The sequence below is a fragment of the Somniosus microcephalus genome, unplaced genomic scaffold (assembly GCF_052327205.1).
Source record: "Somniosus microcephalus isolate GS21.2 unplaced genomic scaffold, FLI_Smic_1.0 unresolved_chr1, whole genome shotgun sequence".
In the NCBI taxonomy this organism is placed as follows: Eukaryota; Metazoa; Chordata; class Chondrichthyes; order Squaliformes; family Somniosidae; genus Somniosus; species Somniosus microcephalus.
In genome coordinates, this window is record NW_028225179.1 from 134,556,401 (window position 1) to 134,574,957 (window position 18,557).

General features: G+C 44.8%; 1 protein-coding gene across 3 annotated transcripts in view; it reads right to left on the reverse strand.

Moving 5' to 3' along the window:
• The window catches only part of ppp1r10 (protein phosphatase 1, regulatory subunit 10), a 35,431-nt gene that overhangs the window by 11,471 nt on the left and 5,403 nt on the right, over positions 1 to 18,557 (reverse strand). For 2 of the 3 annotated variants that reach the window (XM_085974910.1, XM_085974909.1), the window contains 12 exons: positions 14,428 to 14,546; positions 13,101 to 13,187; positions 10,540 to 10,675; positions 9,375 to 9,426; positions 8,606 to 8,686; positions 6,690 to 6,890; positions 5,993 to 6,098; positions 4,890 to 4,999; positions 3,906 to 4,006; positions 2,721 to 2,865; positions 1,644 to 1,820; positions 692 to 938 (listed from right to left, as the gene is read on the reverse strand). In XM_085974910.1, coding sequence (XP_085831036.1) covers positions 692 to 938; positions 1,644 to 1,820; positions 2,721 to 2,865; positions 3,906 to 4,006; positions 4,890 to 4,999; positions 5,993 to 6,098; positions 6,690 to 6,890; positions 8,606 to 8,686; positions 9,375 to 9,426; positions 10,540 to 10,675; positions 13,101 to 13,187; positions 14,428 to 14,534 — 1,550 coding nt within the window. In that variant the 5' untranslated portion in view covers positions 14,535 to 14,546. Of the gene's footprint in view, positions 1 to 691; positions 939 to 1,643; positions 1,821 to 2,720; positions 2,866 to 3,905; positions 4,007 to 4,889; positions 5,000 to 5,992; positions 6,099 to 6,689; positions 6,891 to 8,605; positions 8,687 to 9,374; positions 9,427 to 10,539; positions 10,676 to 13,100; positions 13,188 to 14,427; positions 14,547 to 16,616; positions 16,696 to 18,557 lie in introns of those variants that run through there. The other variant, XM_085974911.1, reaches the window with a different exon arrangement.

Consider the following 18,557-nt stretch of genomic DNA (forward strand, 5'->3'; position numbering starts at 1 on the left):
CCTGCTCAAGCCCAGGCTTCTTCCCATGTGAGCAGAGCCATTTTTGGAGTTGTGCTTTTACACCACAATTGGGACTTCTGCCGCAGAAGTAGCTGCTAGAAATCACTGCCACCAAGTGACTTCTGTTAAGAGTGTCAGCTGTGACTCAGTGGGCAGCACCCTCGCCTTGGAGTCAGAAGGTTGTGGGTTCGAGTCCCACTCCAGGGACTTGAGCACAAAAATCTAGGCTGACACTCCAGCGCAGTACTGAGGCACTCTGCACTGTTGGAGGAGCAGTCTTTCAGATGAGACGTTAAACCGAGGCTCCGTCTGCCCTCAGGTGGACGTAAAAGATCCCACGGCACTATTTCAAAGAAGAGCAGGGGGGTTATTCACGGTGTCCTGGGCCAATATTTATCGCTAAAACAGATTATCTAGTCATTACCTGATTGCTGTTTGTGAGAGCTTGCTGTGCGCAAATTGGCTGCCGTGTTGCCTACATTACAATAGTGACTACACTTCAAAAAAGTACTTCATTGGCCGTAAACGCTTTGGGATATCTGGTGGTTGCGAAAGGTGCTATAGAAATGCAAGTCTTTCCTTTTCCCCATAAAGTGTGCACACACCCACCCACATGGCAAGCTTTGCTTTCCCATCAGTCAAGAGGTTTCTAGGGAGTGGCGAAGGGGTTAGTTACACAGCAAGAACATACCAGTCTTTGGAGAGGAAGATTTCCTGCAGGATCCCTTTCTCTCGCTCCTCCTGAATGTACTTTTCCTGACTGCTACTTCCCCGCTCCGCTAGCTGAGGACCCAAATCAATCAAAATTGGGCACGTCCAGGGGACCTTCTCCTCCATTGTGTCGTGGCTCAGCCTGCGAGCCGTCTCAAACACCTGCCGAGCCATCATCAATTCGCGCTTGGCAGCTTCACCGAAGTCTTTGATCTTGTTCACATTGACTGAAAGGGAAGCAGTTTAGGTCATGAATACACAAACACAGTGACCTGACCGAAACGGGGTGCGCCAGAAAGGTGCCTATTCAACGCAAACAGTTTAACCTCTCAAATGGGAGAAGTGAAGAGTAAACCGGGACTTGGATTCAAATGCAGGCTAGAGAGGGCAAATAGACAAGAGCGAGGCGATGCAAGAAAGCACTTCTTCACTCGAGGAGTGATTCAATACACGGAAAGGTCGGGGGTTGGGCAATGAAGGCAAAGATTCAAGCCATTAAAGAGTAATTTGTTGTTGCGATGGAGCCTGGGAGTAGGAAGATTGGAGTTTCCTATGGAAAAATGAGCTAGACGTCAAAGTGCTCTCCCTCATCTATACATATTTTTGCAATCTTTATCAACAGGGGCGAGGGGAAAGAGGAGCAGGTCAAAGATTAACCGTACCAAATAATAGCGTAAGGAGTTTAAATAAACAGGGATTGAGTATTAATCCAGATCCTCAGTCCACAAACAGTGGAAAACTAGCTTCAAAACAGCAAAGCAAACCGGGGTGATAAAGCCCCTCCTACAGAATACGTTCTTAGATAGATAGACTTATAGTAACAGAAGAGAAACTTTACATTGCACCAAGCTGGGAGTGATCGACTGACGGTTACAAGCGCCACCATTTTATGGGAAAGGGCACCCACCCTTGGTTGAAAGCCAGTGTCTCACCTCTCTCCGTTTCATCCAGTTCAAAATAGAAATACTCTTGCAGCTTGGACTCCTCGCGCCACGACACAGTCTTCCTTTTCTTTCCTTTTTTAGTCAGCTTGGATGCGTCTGGCACTACTTCTTCGGGGGGAGAGGGCTCAGCCACCACCACAGCTACCGTCGTATCCTCTTCAACAGCTGCGAGTTAGACGAGAAACACACCGACGTTACCCAGACTGGAAACAGACGCCTGCACGCTTACGGTAATGATTAATCGGCATTTTGAAATCCTCAGTTGCAGGCGGGAAAGGCAAATAAAGAATGGGTCTTGGGAATATAGACAGAGCAAAAATGCCACTTCTACATGCTGGAGATGTTAGCCTTCCCTATCCCATGCTCTCAGATGGACTTGTGTGCAGACAGGTGGAGAGGGGGCTCAGAGGAAAGAAAGCGAACAGAATAGCCTGAGGTTTCACAGTTCCTAATCAACTGCTAGTGCAGTGAGAATGCCGTTGACAGTCACACCTCACATCTGAAACCATGCTCAAAATTAGAAGTCATCAATATAAGAGAGTCACTTAATAAATCCAGCAAGGAATTCAGAAGAAACTTCTTTACCCAGAGACTGGAGCTCGCTACCACATGGAGCGGTTGAGGCGAATAGCATAGATGCCTTTTAGGGGAAGCTAGATAAGTACGGGAGGGAGAAATGAATGGAAGGATATGCTGATAGGGCGAGATGGCTTGTGTGGAGCATAAACACCGGCGTGGACCAGTTGGGCCGAACGGCCCATTTCTGTGCTGTACATTCCATGTAATATCTCGGTGGTGAATAAGTCCTTATGAGGCAACAGGCATAATGAAAATGAGATCCGCTGCTCCTGCCGTCAGTGGATGGCAGCGAGGGTACTGATACGAAGGGGGCAAACGTCACAGAAGCCCGTTCCTGCCAAGGGCAGTGGCAAAATGCAGCTATACATCGGAAGGCAGAACAGCTCACGGAGCAGGCCTGAAGTATGGCACAGTTCACTAACAGGGCCATCAGCATCCAAAAATCACACGGCTGAAATAGTTCAATCACTGTGCAACTGGACTTACTCATCTCCATGGGCTCGGCCACCTCTTCCAACGGCACAGGTGTGCCAGGTCTCTCCTCTTCCATGGGTTCGGCGACAGCAACTTCTGGAGAAGCCGGCATGGCGCTGTTCTGTTCAGGGCTGGTTTTTGGATCGAAAGGATTGGACTGAGGGAGAGGGGAATGTTAAAAAGAAAAACCTGAGGGTCAGAGACAAGATTTCAGAGCACATAGGAGTAACATTCGCATCAAGTGGTGACACAAGTGCTGCAACTACACCACAGAGCTGAGATTGGTAACGCACACCCACAACTGCATGCCCGTATCGACACACAATCCCCGTTGGGGGATGCAGTCATTCAAATCGCCATCTTTCTGCCAACACTGTTTTGGTGCATTCACTGGGTATTTCCAGCTTTAAAAGCCCACAGGTTAGCTCATCATTTAAAAAAGAGAACGGAAAAAGGCCATCAGGTCCCACAAGCCCATCCTTTTGTGACTAATCAACCGGACCTACACACCACATATCCCTCGTCTCCGCAATCTCATCCAAATGCCCCAACGCCCATTTATACTGTGCTGCTGGTAACTTATTCTGTCCTTTTTACCCATTTGAGTAGCAATATTGCTACTGACTTCGCTTGCATCTAACAATCCGTGCACTCTGGTACTCTAATCCTTCACCAGTTTTAAGCCATCCAGTACATCTGTTCAAGTTTACTTTCACAATCTAAAGCTTCAGTTAGCTCACCTTCAAGTCCCCTCTTTTCTCAAAGAGAACATGGCTTGCAGAGTTCATTTGAAAAGACTGAAACCCAGCCCCCAAGTGACTTACAATCTTGCCATAACCCACGCACACAAAGGCAGAATTTATTACAAGACATCCTTTAAGAAAAAGCACCAGGCCAATTTTAGAAGCTCATTGCTAGCATTTCTCCCATTTGCCAGGCTATTTCAAAGCACCCCAATCGCCATTAAAAAAAGCTGCATAAGTAATGGCCTTTTAAATATAACCCCCAAAAAGATTTAGAATTTCTTTTTTTTAAACCGCGCCCCCCCCCCACCAGCTTCAAAAAGATAGTATCTGCAAGGACTACCAAGAGCTCTTTACTGATCACCTGTGCAGCTTTAAGGACAACCTCCTCCCTTCATTAGTACAAAAAGCGGACAGGTTAATAGGCAGAGCCCGCACTCCTGTCACTTATTACCTTGTTACTGGTCGGGGATGTGATTTTCTTCTTCTTCTTTATTTTTAGCCCATGTACTGGGGCAGAGTTGAGCGCCTCCAGAAAGTCGGTGCTTTCAATAGCTGCGGAAAGAGACGAGAGGGGTCAGGATCCAGCTGAACCCCCAATGGCAGCAGCCACAGGACGCCAAGTTATTAATTCCTCAACAAGATGCCCAACTCTCACCAAACACTTCTGGGCAAATGTAACCTTCTCACGTTTTACTAGACACTAAAGGCATCAAGGGGTATGGGGAGAGAGCAGGAATATGGTATTGAGATAGAGGGTCAGCCATGATCATATTGAATGGCGGATCAGGCTCGAAGGGCCGAATGGCCGACTCCTGCTCCCATTTTTCTATGTTTCTACTCAATTTAGACACATAATTCAATAGTGTGGGGTTGTGTCCAGGGCCGAGACCACACTGCTGCTTAAATAAACTAGCAGGTGCCACGTGTAATAGGAACATAGGAACAGGAGGAGGCCATTCAGCCCCTTCAGCCTGTTCCGCTTGGAGTGGAACTGCCCTTCAGGTTCGTTCCAGCCAAGCCTGGCAGAGAAACCATGGGAGCTTCTCCCCGATGACTCCTTGGGTAAATGAACAAATGTGGAGCAGTGCTGGAGGAAGGCCTCAGGGTCTGTTTCTTGTTTGTGCAGAGTTCACTATTCCAAGGCGGGGCTTCGAGAGCACCGGCCCCCACCCGCGGCCGACTGGAGACGGGGAGAAGGGAACGAGTGAAGTTGACCAAAGCTCCCGTTGTTGTGCTGGCAATGGTGTGCACATGAAGCTGCTGAGAGAGGATAGGATCGCAGAGAGCCCCTGCTGACCTGCCGCTTGAGCTCAAACACGGATCAACACTCGGGCAAGTGAGGAGCGCGTGCTCAACAAGCAGCTCACACCTTTCAAATAAGAAGCAAATTAAAAAAAAAATTGAAGGCGCTGACTTCCAATCTAATCTTACTCACGCTGGGGAGGAATGATTTTGACTTTGATTTCCTTGGCAGCATTGGGAGTCACATTTAGCGGTTTGTACTTCTTCTCCACTTGTGGTGCCGCACTACTTATTAGAGATGTGCTAGGAAACAAAAAAAAGGCATTCATCATTGGCCACGGGGAGAATTGTGGTTTACTAGTAAAACGAGAACAGTAGTCTAGAGACAGCAAGGAATGAAAACCTCAGCTACAAAGATCAGCTACAAGATGTAGTTTAGTTCAGCAGTGGGCCGAAGGTTGTGGGTTCAAGGTCCACTTGAGGGACTTGATCAAATAATCTAGGCCGCCACTTCAGTGCTGCACGAGGGAGCGCTGCAGGGCGTGCTGCACCGAGGGAATGGCCTCCCTTTGCACTAACATTTCTAATTCTGACATACAAACAATGGCAGACAGGAGAAGATCTACAGTGTGTCCCAGAATAGTTTCCCAATTGCTCTGCATTAAGCCAGTATTCACACAAGCATCAGTCATTGCTGCATCTTTCACTTGCATGCACATACAACTATGTTAACCGTGGCTCAGTTGGGAGCACCCTCGCCTCGGAGTCAGAAGGTTGTGGGTTCAAGTCCCACTCCAGAGACTTGAGCACCAAAATCTAGGCTGACACTTCAATGCAGCACCGAGGGAGTGCTGCACTGTCGGAGGTGCCGTCTTTCGGATGAGACATTAAATCGAGGCCCCGTCTGCTCTTACAGGTGGACGCAAAAGATCCCCAGGCACTATTTTGAGGAAGAGCAGGGGAGTTATCCCCGGTGTCCTGACCAATATTTATCCCTCAATCAACATCACTAAAACAGATTATCCAGTCATTATCACACTGCTGTTTGTGGGAACTTGCTCTGTGCAAATTGGCTGCCGCGTTTCCTACATTACAACAGTGACTACACTTCAAAAAGTACTTCATTGGCTGTAAAGTGCTTTGGGACATCCAGTGGGTGTGAAAAGCGCTATATAAATGCAAGTCTTGCTTTTTTTCTTTCTGAACAGGGTCAATTGCATACTACGGTTGCTGCGCTATAACCCCAGCACTCTAGTGATACGCGAGATGAGGCTGCTCATTACATAGTGATCTTACCTCGCTCTCTTCAGAGGCGCTGGCTTGATGTTATACTTGTCGGAAATTACCGGGGCAGTGGTAAGCTTTTTTGGCAGAACGGGGGCTGACATTTCCATCTCCAGGCCTGCAAACAAGAGTTAGGAAGAACGTCAACGACACCTTACTGTGGACAGACGTGAGGAGTTACCAGTTGGCAGCAGTAACCCTCTATAAAAGCAGGACAACTCTCAAAAGGCTGGATCAGCAATACATCAGAAACAGCCACCAGCATCTCTTATTAGATTATAAGCATGTTGATGTTCCGACCAATGCTCCCTTCAGGCTGCACAGCGCTCTGCAGCTCCCGTGTAGCTGGCTTTTAAATAGGAAAAAACGTGCACGCGTGGTATTTTGAATGGGCCGCGCACCCAATAAGATTAATGGGAACATTGGTTCCTACACAAACGATTTGTAAAAAAAAAACGTCAAGCATTCTTTAAGATTTCTCGCCCGCTTCAACTGCTCAGTAACTAAGTACATCGCCTGGCATGGGGCTGAGCCAGAGAGTGACAAATCAAGCAAGAATCGTGGTAACAGTAGAAGAGGCAAAAAAACTAGATTCTCAAAGAAGTAGAAAACTCAGATCTGCAACAAGTTTCTCCAGGCGAGGACAGAGATACTGTTTTAAGGGAGATTTGTGCATTACAAGTGCAAACACCACCATCGTGCTACCCACCTGTTGACCTGAACTTGGCGTGACTGGGTGCCGTTGTCCGTAATGATTTGGGCTTTTCTCGTTTCTTTTCCGGAGTTTCCTCCTCCTTTGCCTCCGCTCGGAGGTCCGATTTGGGCTCTGGGACTCGCTCAGAGACTGGCGCTCGAACCTTGCCTTCATCTCTCTTTTCGTCTTTCCGCCTCTTCTTCTCTGGCTGTTTATCTTCAGGATTAAAAGAAAAAAGGCAAAAAAAAGCTAGTTACTTACAAGAGCCAGAGGATTAACCATTAGACAAAACATTTCCACTGCCCAAACCAACCTTCCTTTTTAGTCAAAAGAACCCATAGTAATCTACACAAGTTACTACATTGTGCAAAAGTAGCAAGTGTTTTCTTTTTGACCATAAGCTCACTTCATAGAATAGTATAGCACAGAAGGAGGCCATTCGGCCCATTGAATCTGAGCCGGCTTTCAAAGAGCGATCCAGTTAGTGTCACTCCCCCGCTCTTTCCCCAGGTCCCTGCAATACTTTTTCCTTCAAGTATTTATCCAATTCCCTTTAGAAGGCTACTATTGAATCTGCATCCAGCATCCTATCAGGTAGTGCATTCCAAATCCTAGCCAATCACCTTAAATCTGTGCCCTCTGGCTATCGACCCTTCAGCCATTGGGGACAGTTACTCTATCTAAATCCTTCATGATTTTAAACTCCTCTATCAAATCTCCTCTTAACAAACTCAGTTTCTCCAGTCTATCCGTTGCAACTGAAGTCCCTCATCCCTGGAACCGTTCTAGTAAATCTCTTCTGTAGCCTCCCCAAAACCTTCACGTCCTTCCTAAAGCACGGGGTCAGAATTGGACACAATATTCCAGCTGGGGCCGAACTAGCGGTTTATATAGGTTTAGTATCACTTGTGCCTATTAGCATAGACCCAACAGCGAGTGAAACCTAAACACTTCCCACATAAGAGGGCAGCTGTCAAAGGTCTATAGGTTTCACTTAGCAGTGACCTACTCTATAGGCAAAGTCGCACATTCTCCGGTACATATATTGGTACAAAAATATAAAATATTTAATCTGGTAAAAAAAAACAGCACATGTATTGCCCATCACACCAAGGATCACACTCAAATTTACCGTGTGTAAAAAGTAGAAACACGGCATCATTTGCATTGTACCAAAAAGCTCCAGGAACAGAAAATGCCAGAGGCAGAATGTCTGCAGCCTCTTAGTTGACCCACTTTAAAGCCAAAGTTTGATGTGCAGCCCGAATAGTAATTAAACTCTCAATTCAGTCAGTGTTCATTTGGCAGCTGTTTAGACTGTGCCGTAGAGACAGAATGATACACGAACACAGCAAGCTGGAACGCTCTCGTCCTTGGAAAGGCGTGTTTGAGCAGAGTTGTGGAGTCCCCCATGAATATGTCACAGCTGGTAGAAGTACTGCCCAGCATCGGAATGAGCTACATAAACCAGAAAGGCTCCAGATTCGACCCCTGGACTGTGCGGAGTTAGTTCTATCCAGCTGGGACAGTGGTGGAGCTTTTCGCCATTGGCTTCACTGCTTCTGGGCCGAGGAAGCGCATTTTATACCATTCAACATTAAAAAATCTTGCTCCTGATAGTCACCCAGTGACCACAAATGGATGTGGGGACATCTGATGAGGCAAAGACTGGCTGCGATACCCCTACAGTAAAACAGGGTTACAAGGCACGGGAAGGTAGCTTGAACCTGCAGAACTGTACCAGGAAACAGGGCAATGCCTTTATGGGTTGGGGGGATGTGTTATTTTTGGGGGGATTCAGTGGAGATAGTTTGACTACTGATCTCAGCATTACAGTGACTGCTCCATTTTATCAAAGACATGTTGTATCAGATATTTGATTTCTAGCAACTGACACAGATCAAACAAACACTTAAATAGTCGAACAGTACCTAGCACTCCAGGACCTGAACTCTGAGAACGAATTACAGTCATCCAGTGGTTGACCAACACTTGCGCCAGCTTCCTGAGCTCTGAAACAGAAATCATAAGGAATTATGAAATATCATAATAAATACTACACCATCACTTTCAGGACAAGCAACACTGACTGCCACTATTTAAATCTAATGGCACTGGCAGCTAATAGCCATCCCGCTACAAATGTAACATAGAAGAAAAATAAAGTTTAGTTTCAAAAGTAAATGGTCACTAAATATTGAGCCGGATAATGGAAAATTAGTCAGGGCTCCACTTCCATCCACTATCTACTGACCCCTTTGTAAAGTGGTCAGCTGAGGGGAGAATCAGCTTGCCTGCGATGCCCGAGATGGCGAGTCCGTAGACACTCACTGTCCCAAGATCACAAGTGGCAAATGGCCATTTGTGGAAGATGCCAGAGGTTTTTTGGTACCTGTGGAATTATGACTTATTAAGAAGAAACTTATTAAAATCAGAAGTATATAAATTAAACTATTTTGACTGAAAAAACAGAAACTGGGCGGCAAAAGACACACTGAAATGACTTAAGGCAGCAGCTAAATAAAACAACAGAACTGTGTGTTATTTCTTAAACAGCGGTATAAACAACGTCACACTGGACGAACCCCGAGTGTGCCCACGTTGTACACCAGACAGTTACTGGAAGGTGGGATTATTGGCTGTCTAAAGCAACGCAGCAGTTCTTTAAACTTGGTGCAGATAGTATGCATTACATCTTACCTTCATCGTCAATGCTCTTGCTTAGCTGTTTCACTATCTTGGCCGTGTTATTCTGGAATAGAAAGAGGGCCAGGTTAAAACAGACAAACTTGCCAGTTAGATGTAATATTAACTCTGCTTTCTGGAGCACTCTCTCATGCAAATATCTATGTAAAAATGCACCATTCGTCCCCACCCCAAAAAAAATCAGTCACAGTTGCTGCTACAGATTCAGTGACTGAAAAGTATAAGCATGAATATGAAGCGAGGGCAAAATCTGTGACGCCCTCCACGACCAAATAGTCTGCTAGGTTTACACCAGACGACCACTCAAGGGAGATTGGTGGAACCCTAGCAAGAGTGACGGCCTTCAGCAGAGAAGAGAAAATATTGTTTTTGGGGGGGGGGGGGGGGGGGGTAAGAAAGAGAGGAGACAGGAAATAAAAATCATTGCACCTCTAACAAAATCTTTCACAATAGGTCAATTAGATACACTGGGGCCAAGATAGATATTTAATGAAATAATATTTAGCAAACAAACTTGTAGATACCCAAGCTTATTAACAATACATTGTAGCAAGCACTAGCAAGTGCAGCAAAAGCATAAAATCATGGCTCTCATGACACAAAATGGTGTCATGACATGAAGTGCGGAATAGGTGGGCAATAAAATGCCCACGAATCTCGCGCTTAGAATGATACAGCACAGGAGGAGGCCATTTGAAAGAACTATCCAATTAGTCTCACGTCCCCTCCCACCCTGTTCTTTCCCCATAACCTTGCAATTTTTCTCATTTTCCAATTTATATCCAATTCCCCTTTTGAAAGTTGCTATTTACAGGTAATCTGCTTGCAACTGTCGTTTCAGCGTAAAGAAAATTCTCCATATCTCCCATCTGCTTCTTTTACCAATCAGCTTGAATCTATGTCCTCTGGTTACTGACCAGCTCCTGCCACTGGAAACAGTTTCTCCCTATCCGTCAAAACCCCTCAATAGCCACACAAGGCTTGAATATTTTTCACGCCATCGGTCTCCAGCGTAGTTGTTGCACAGAACACAAATCTTAATCTAATGTCCAGCACACTAAGGACTTAGCCATTGAAGGCAAGTGCTGTCCACAGTGATAAGACAATGAATGGTTCATTTGTTCAGCGTTTTGGTTCATTTATTCAGCGTTTTACTTACTTGTTTCAGGTGGTCCACAGTGAGCGGCAGCAACTGCAATGCCAGCAGAATCTGCTGTAACAATGGCACGTTGCTGGTAGTTTTGGAATAGGCTAGCCAGTTATTCAGCAGCTTGTAACCGCCAACTTTGATGAACCTTCGAGAGAGAGAAATAAACACATAAGGCACCAAACTCTGAACAGTTCACATATCCGTAATAAATTACACACCCTAAAATTCAGATTGCCAGCTGAAATGGAAAGTAGTGGCAATACACAATAAGTCAAGGAACAACTGAGGAAAAATAGGTTAGTATTTTAGGTGGTACCTTTCCAAGATCGGGAGGTCATGATGAAAAAGGCCCTTCACCAATGTTTTCCTGTAAGCTCCAGGGATCCCGCGCAGTCGGTTTTTCAACACATAAACAGCGCATGCGCCGTATTTTGAATGGTCCGCGCGAGTCAAGAAAAAATTAGAGGGAATATTTCCCTTCACCCTATTAATCTCATCCTTTCAGAGAAGAACCTGTCATTGCTAGGGTTCCACCAATCTCCCTTGAGTGGTCGTCTGGTGTAAACCTTGCAGACTATTTGGTCATGGAGGGAGTCACAGCTGTGCCACATTTGAACTGGACTCCCATTCAGTCTCACTCAAAACACAGCGCTTCCGATCATATAGCATGCTTTCTCAGTAATGCATGGGGGGCGGTCCATCTAGACTGCACACTCAAGTGCTGTGGTTCCTCAATCCACAACCTGTTGGCCCAGAGGCGACTGTGCCAGAAACCAAGTTGAAAACACCCAGAGGGCAAAGCTGAAAACACCCAGAAAATTCTTTCGATTTGACCTGGCTACGTATTTGCAGCATTTTCTATCCTTGAAATATTTTTATTTATTGGTTTTCTTTTTAACTATCCCAAATAAAAAGTTTTATCCAGGCAGGAACTGCTATTCCCGAACGGGCCAGTACACTCATTTTGAGACCACTTGCGTGTACGAGAGCGACCGACCGCTCGCCCTACATAGAGATTTTCATAGTGACTTTCAGAGGGCTGTGGACGCTCAGTCGTTGAGTACAGTAAACTCTTGTTTAAACGGCACTTTATCATCCGGAATATTTTAATAACCGGCAAAATAGATATATTTCAATACAAAACAACACCTCTTGCCGAATCCATCCAGCACTTGTTTTGCCGCGTCAGAGTCTCCCGCGGTGGCTGAGTTAGTCAGTGGTGATGGCGAGTGGGAAAGCAGCACCGTGGTAGGTATACCTCTCTGTTATCCAGAATTTTTCATCAACCGGCACCATCCTGGTCCCATAGGTGCCGGATAAGAAAGAGTTTACTGTATATTCAAGACTGAGAGCAATAGATTTTTGGACACCAAGGGAATTCAAGGGATAGGGCAGGAATGTGGAGTTGAGGTAGAAGATCAGCCATGATCTTATTGAATGGCAGGCCAGGCAAGAGGGGCCGTATGGCCGACTCCTATTTCTTATGTTCTTAGACTGTGCCAGCATAGTTGGACACAAGTCAGATCAGTTCACAGGCAGTAAGTAGGGTTACTTTTATGAAATATCAGCAACCTACACTCACCTAGAGACAGTATAGACTAGCTCTCTCCCAGGTTCCATCTATTCAAATCTCAGTGCAGTCACTGGGATTTCAGAAGCACAAAGCTGAGTGCATGAACTGAGAACAGACAGCAAACAGAACTCTGGATCCAAACTTGGGGGGTTGCGCCTATAGTAAGCAGAATGGACTTGGCACCGAGCTGAAACCCAGAACAAACCCTGTGAATTTCTGCACTTACTTAGTGCAATTCGCCGGTCGAGAATTACAAAACAAGTAAAAAGGAAGACCTGCATTTAGGTAACCCCTTTCATGATCTCGGGACGTCCCAAAGTGCTTTGCAGTGAAGTACTTTTGGAGTGTAGTCACTGCTGTAATGTAGGAAACGCAGCAGCCAATTTGCGCACAGCAAGATCCCACAAACAGCAAAGTGATAATGACCAGATAATCTGTTTTAGTGATGCCAATTGAGGGATAAATATTGGCCAGGGCACTGGGGAGAGCTCCTCTGCTCGTCTTCGAAATAGTGCCATGGGATCTTTTATGTCCACCTGAGGGCAGATGGGACCTTGGTTTAACGTCTCATCTGAAAGCTGGCACCTCTGACTGCGCCGCACTCCCTCAGTACTGCACTGGAGTGTCAGCCTAGATAATGTGTTCAAGTCTCTGGAGTGGGACATGAACCCACAACCTTCTGACTCAGAGGGGAGGGTGCTATCCAGTGAGCCACAGCAGACACAATTCAGAATAAAATGGTGAATGTGCAGGTTCCTAAAAGGGTTGGGTGATAACTTGCACAATAAGCCAACAGGCCTAATTTTGAGCCATACAGCACCACGGTGAAGTACTAATGGAGGGCAGAGTAGTCAGAGAATGAACTGAGATACACAAAAAGCTTACGGGCACAATATTATGAGTGCAGCTCTCGGTACAAACACACTAAGTAAGTCAGACAAATACTGACTCAGTAAAACAATGACACTGATGGTACGTTAGAAACTATGGGCCTTACTGATTCAGGATATCCTCCGACCTGGTCTGCAGCAGGATGTTCAAGTACATACATCGGCTTACTAGCTTTTTTGAATCCTTCATCAGCCTGAAAATAAAAAGCAGTGAAGGGAATCAGCAATGCCCTTTGGACTGGAAGTGGAGGCCATGTGTCCAGATATACTCTGATTATAAAAAAAACCTTTGTACTTGAACAAAGAGATAAGACAGACTGGAGAGGTTTACTGTAAAACACAACTCAACATTATGCACATGTTTGGTAGTCAAATGGAATCAAAAGAGAGCCTCAAGTTTGAATTAAACATAGACTGCTGGAGAATCAATGTCGACACATGGGGGTCATTTTTACCGAACCTGCCCTTCGGGAAACTGATGGGATTGGACGGAACACCGGCTTTACACACCGCCCAATTTTATTCTCTATTGAAATCGACGGAGAGCAATATCGGGCGGGGATGTAAAAACCAGCGTTCCACCCGATCCCATGGGATTTCCGCCCGGCGAGTTAGGCTAAAATTACCCCCAAGCCCGTCGATAGGACTGAACAATGCAGTCGAAGAAAATTGTAATAGGGAATAGCAGGCGGATAGAACTCTCGTCATTTCATAGACATCCAGGATGGAAAGAACATTTCAAATGGGTGGGGGGGGGGGGCCCAGTGCGCTAAGGGAATCGAAAGAATTGGATGTCAGCTTACATGAAAAATAAACTCACGTGCTCTATATAAATGCAATGTTTGATAAAAAGGTAAAGCTAGCTACAAATCCTGGGCTAAATATTTATGTCATGCGGCCAGGGTGGTAGTATAGGCCCTACAATTTGCTTCAGGCTGAAGAAGGTTAAAATAAAAGTCAGCTAGAGCCCCTGCTCTTGGCTGCTATCCAGCCAGAATCACTGGATAGCACCCAGTGTGCATGTTGGGTACGTACAAAACCAGCTGTAACAGCATCAGTCCCAAATGACTAGCCCGTGGACCTCAACATTCCCCCGCCCCTATGCCATCAACAGTGCAGGTGCATGCTTCAGCAAGGGTGCCCCATGTGCAGAAGTACTCAAACACCATTAATGTAATTATAAAAAGCTAGCAGGGTAATGACCTTTCACAGAAAGGGTACAAAGAGCAGGTAGGGCACCTGAACACATTACCACAAAAAAGGCTGAAGGTGGTAAGTGTCATAGCTAAATCAACATTTGCTTAATGAATAAACCATGCACAGCAAACTACTGCACGTGGCTCATTTTAAAAACTTACTGAACTTCTGAAGAGGGTGGGGAAGGTACGTGTAGTTTATGTGTGTGTGATTGCATGGAACAGAGTGAAGGATTACCTGTAAATTCTAACGACACCATCGCCACTTTTAATTTCCCCATCTTTACCAAGGAGGCAGTCCAACCCTATTAGGAGTTCTTTTGGATCTACAGGCCCCGAACCCATTGTATCAATTACCTTAAAAAAACAAAAAGTAGAAAAGATGTCAGTTTTTTTTTTTTATTCCCCTTCTGGCCAAAAATGCGGTTTCAGAACAATATTTGGCTATAGCCTATATTTATAATTAGGTTTAATAGATGCGTTCCAGCAGCGATGTTTCTGCATTCCTCACTTGTAGCCATTTAAATTGGCATGGGAATGAATGGAGCTTCCTAAGCTGGTCTTGCAAGATACATGACCTGCTCCTCCATTCCCCCTCCACCCCACCAAATGTTATAAAATCACTGGACTAGTTCTGAAAATACAACAATTATATATTGTTGATAAATTGATTGGTACCATTTGTCCTTATAAAATGCACTAAAAAGGCAGGTCACTAACACTCAAAATTCCTGTCCAGGTCACCTGCTCTCCTCCTACATGCCCCAGTGCAAAATTAAAACTTTAATTCATTTGTCCAGGATCGGCAGAGGCCATAACATTTTGCAATATAAAGATTTTTCCCTAATGTTTCGAGCAGACTTGTCGACACATTTCAAATTCCAGAGTTCAGGTGTCACCCAGTAATTTAATTGGTTTACTGGGCCTAAACTAATGCGGGTAGAATAAATCGGGGCCCTCACATCTCAAACTGATCTCAGAAAAGCATTTAAAAAACAAGGGGAACGCAATATTTCTACAACAGTGCTCTATGGTTAGGCTTGACATGTTCAACATCATACTGCTATGTACATTGAGCTGTACATTGCCTTGTATAAGGCAACTTTTTTTCTGGTCTAACACCCTCATCATTTCTATTTGGCTAATTCAGTTACACTGCTCACATACAACCATTTATAGCATATTGGAGGCACAGCATCTAAGTTAACCATATCACATGAAGCACCTCCTATTTCCTCCCCCACTCAAAAGTACAACACTCCATTCATGAACAAATGGAATATTGAACAGCAACTTCCAGGATATAGGTGTGGGCATATTATGCCACAGCCCATCACATCTCAACTACTTTGATACTGCATATTCAGCTGTTTAGACAAGATTCCATTTGGAAGCTACTGGCCTTCACTCAATTACGGATGCCTGGTGTCTAAACAAGGTACTAGTGTCAATGAAATTTAAAAAAAAAGTAGGTAGATAGGCTACATTAAAAAATTGTAACTGGTGTCACTACAAAACTTCACTTGTGCAAAAGTTATGGAAATCTTGACTTTGGCTAGTTTGAGGGCGACAGCAGTTGGAAGTTAAAAAGTCACAATAGCAAAGAAATGTGAATGTGTTTTGTATCAGAAGGCACTCATATGTTGCCACTATGTAACATTGTTAGATGGTTTCAAACAGGACTTGCGCAACATTGCTCTTACAATTAATGCAGTTTCCAGTTAGGAGTGAAGGGCTCTTGGATTAGAAGGCAGTTTAATATTAAAAACCACAAGCCTTTCCTGTGTTGATAGAACTTCAGCACGTGGCACATTAAGACAGTGAAATAGAACTTTAGCACACAGGTCCCACCGTTTTGCTCAAGGACATTAAGTTTCAAAACTGTCACAGTGCTGATAAAGCCTGCACTGTAGTCAGTTATATTATTATATATGTGAATATGAGAGAGCTTACTAGACAGCTGGAGCATTGTGATCAATGTACTTCTGCTTAGCTTATTTTTAATGATTTTGAGGAAAAAGGAGCAAGCTTAGAAAGCAACATGGGCATACCTTACAAACACAGGGCCCTCTTTCCTGCTCATCTCCCAAGAAAACCCCAACTTGGCCGAATCAGGGGAACAACTAGCCATAGTAACTGTCATAATGAGGGCCATTTAACCTACAATCAATATTTATAGGCCAATTACAGTAAAGAGCACTGAAATTTATGCGTCTATTCCTGTGGAACTGAAAATTCAGCTAGTGCCAGACCCATTGAAATTCAGCTGTCACCGAGGAAACTATCAAATTTTGTAAGTGCTCCTGTGATCACCCATGGACAATGCCAGGTGGTGCAACTGCAAGGTGGGTGGAGCATACTTTAAACAAGTGGTTGTGTGTAAGTATTTGTTATCTTCCCAACTAAAAAGCAGTTGTGAAAAGCTACCGAGGGAAACTTAGTGGGGTAGCATGGCCTGTTGCTGTACTGTGCCACAGCCCCCCCGCAGTCTGGCGTCAGGCTCTGCGGGTATCCTGGCTTCCTGCATTGTTGCAGATCTTGCTGACTCCTCCCCCGAGCAGACCAGGTACAGAGCGAGAACAGAGAGCAAGGGAATGGGAAGATGCAGTGGCAGTCCACAATTCAGCATCCGCTACTAGCTGAGTATACAGGAGTCAAGTTGTGCAGATCTCCAGCCGCCTGCTCAGCCAAGGTCCATGGTCTGGGAGACTATAAAAGGGGGAGGGAAAGAAGATAATTAAATTTTTGAAAGATTGAAGATTTTGGTTGCATCATGTCCATTCATGAGGGGGAAGCCTATGCTCAAGTGTTGTATACTGAATATTGGTCTATACTGATATATTAATCACCAACATGTATGTACAAGTTGAAAAAGCTGCTCATGGGCATGAAATAAGTGCTTTATCCTTGAAGAATGAAGCTGTTCATAAGGCAACTTCTGTCCTGTGGCACTGCATTGCTAAATTTGATTAGAACAGCATCACGTGAAAATTGCGCAGCACTAAAATATTGTAGCACAGGTCAGAGCTGCAACTGAAAGTGTTCAGCATGGACAAGACCCTTACTACACAAACTGCATTGTGCCAAGGAAGGCGCAGTGCTTTTGCTTACAAAGATCTCAGATGTCCAGCCAGTCACATTGGCAGAGTTTGCCTTCTCAGAACATGCAGCAAATTCATAACGTGCTCAGGGGAGTCAAACAGAACACCTGATTATATAAAATCATCTGTTTACATGTGAAGCCCAAACCCTCCAGAGGCCAGGCAGAGATTGGCTTCAGTGTTCTTGATTCATTTGAAGACCCGTTTGCTGACATATCAAGTGCAAAGCAGCGTAACTATCTTTCAACCGTCATGCCCACATGGGCAGAGGGTCAAGACATTTGAGACCCACAGCTTATTGCAACTTTGGATTTGCAATGGGAAGCCACAACACAAATTAGGTGTACAAAAGTGAGCTTCATGCCCCTGTTCCAAATGCAATACCCTTTGGCTGAAAAATTATAAAGCATGAGAGAAAATCTGAAGCCAGCACTATTGAAGGTGCTATTAAATACTCCCTGGAGAGACAGGCTCTAGACATCTATCCCACTAACCCCTGCCCAGATACTATTGGGAGCACTCAAAATGCACTTCGTAAAACCGCGACTGCTACACCACCTATAGACCCACATTAATTGGTTTTAAATTAAATGGAAAATATTAACCATTAGTTAATATGTGCCCTTGTTCAAAATGCACTTTTAGCCTTGATGCCAGAGATTCTGAAACTCAGCTCCATTGACACCACTGCTGCAGCCTCCCAATTTTATTTTGCAACTTCTAGATAGAATACTGCTCTGTACAGAGAAATATTCTAACAAGCAGCAAAGATAACTCACTGGGAATAGGATTTCAAACTGAGTCAGCAACAGAGAGGCGCGTGTGGAGATGCCAAGCTTATTGATGTGCTTGCATAACTGGAGATGGCAGCATGCATTGACAACTAGTGGTAATTATGCATGAATGTTGCCTGGATTGAGTATACATACCAGTAACCCCAATAAATCGTGGAAGCATCTGGCACATAAATACTGGCCTGCTAGTACCATCGACAACTCCAGAGTGGTTAGATCAGTTAGGAGCTTTGTATGGTGACTGATCTAAATCACCCAAGTATGAGCTTCATCTTTGTGGGCCTTGATAAGTACCATGGAACCTTGCAGGCAATGTTGTAACTTCATGTACAAAAATTAATGACAACCGATTTGAGACTTTGCTGTTTGGAAAAAGGCAATAGTATGAACCTTTGCAGAACTGTAGACTCAATTCAAATTGAATATGCCAGTTAAAAAAAAGGCCTGTCTAGGTTATGGGGCAAAAGGGCTAG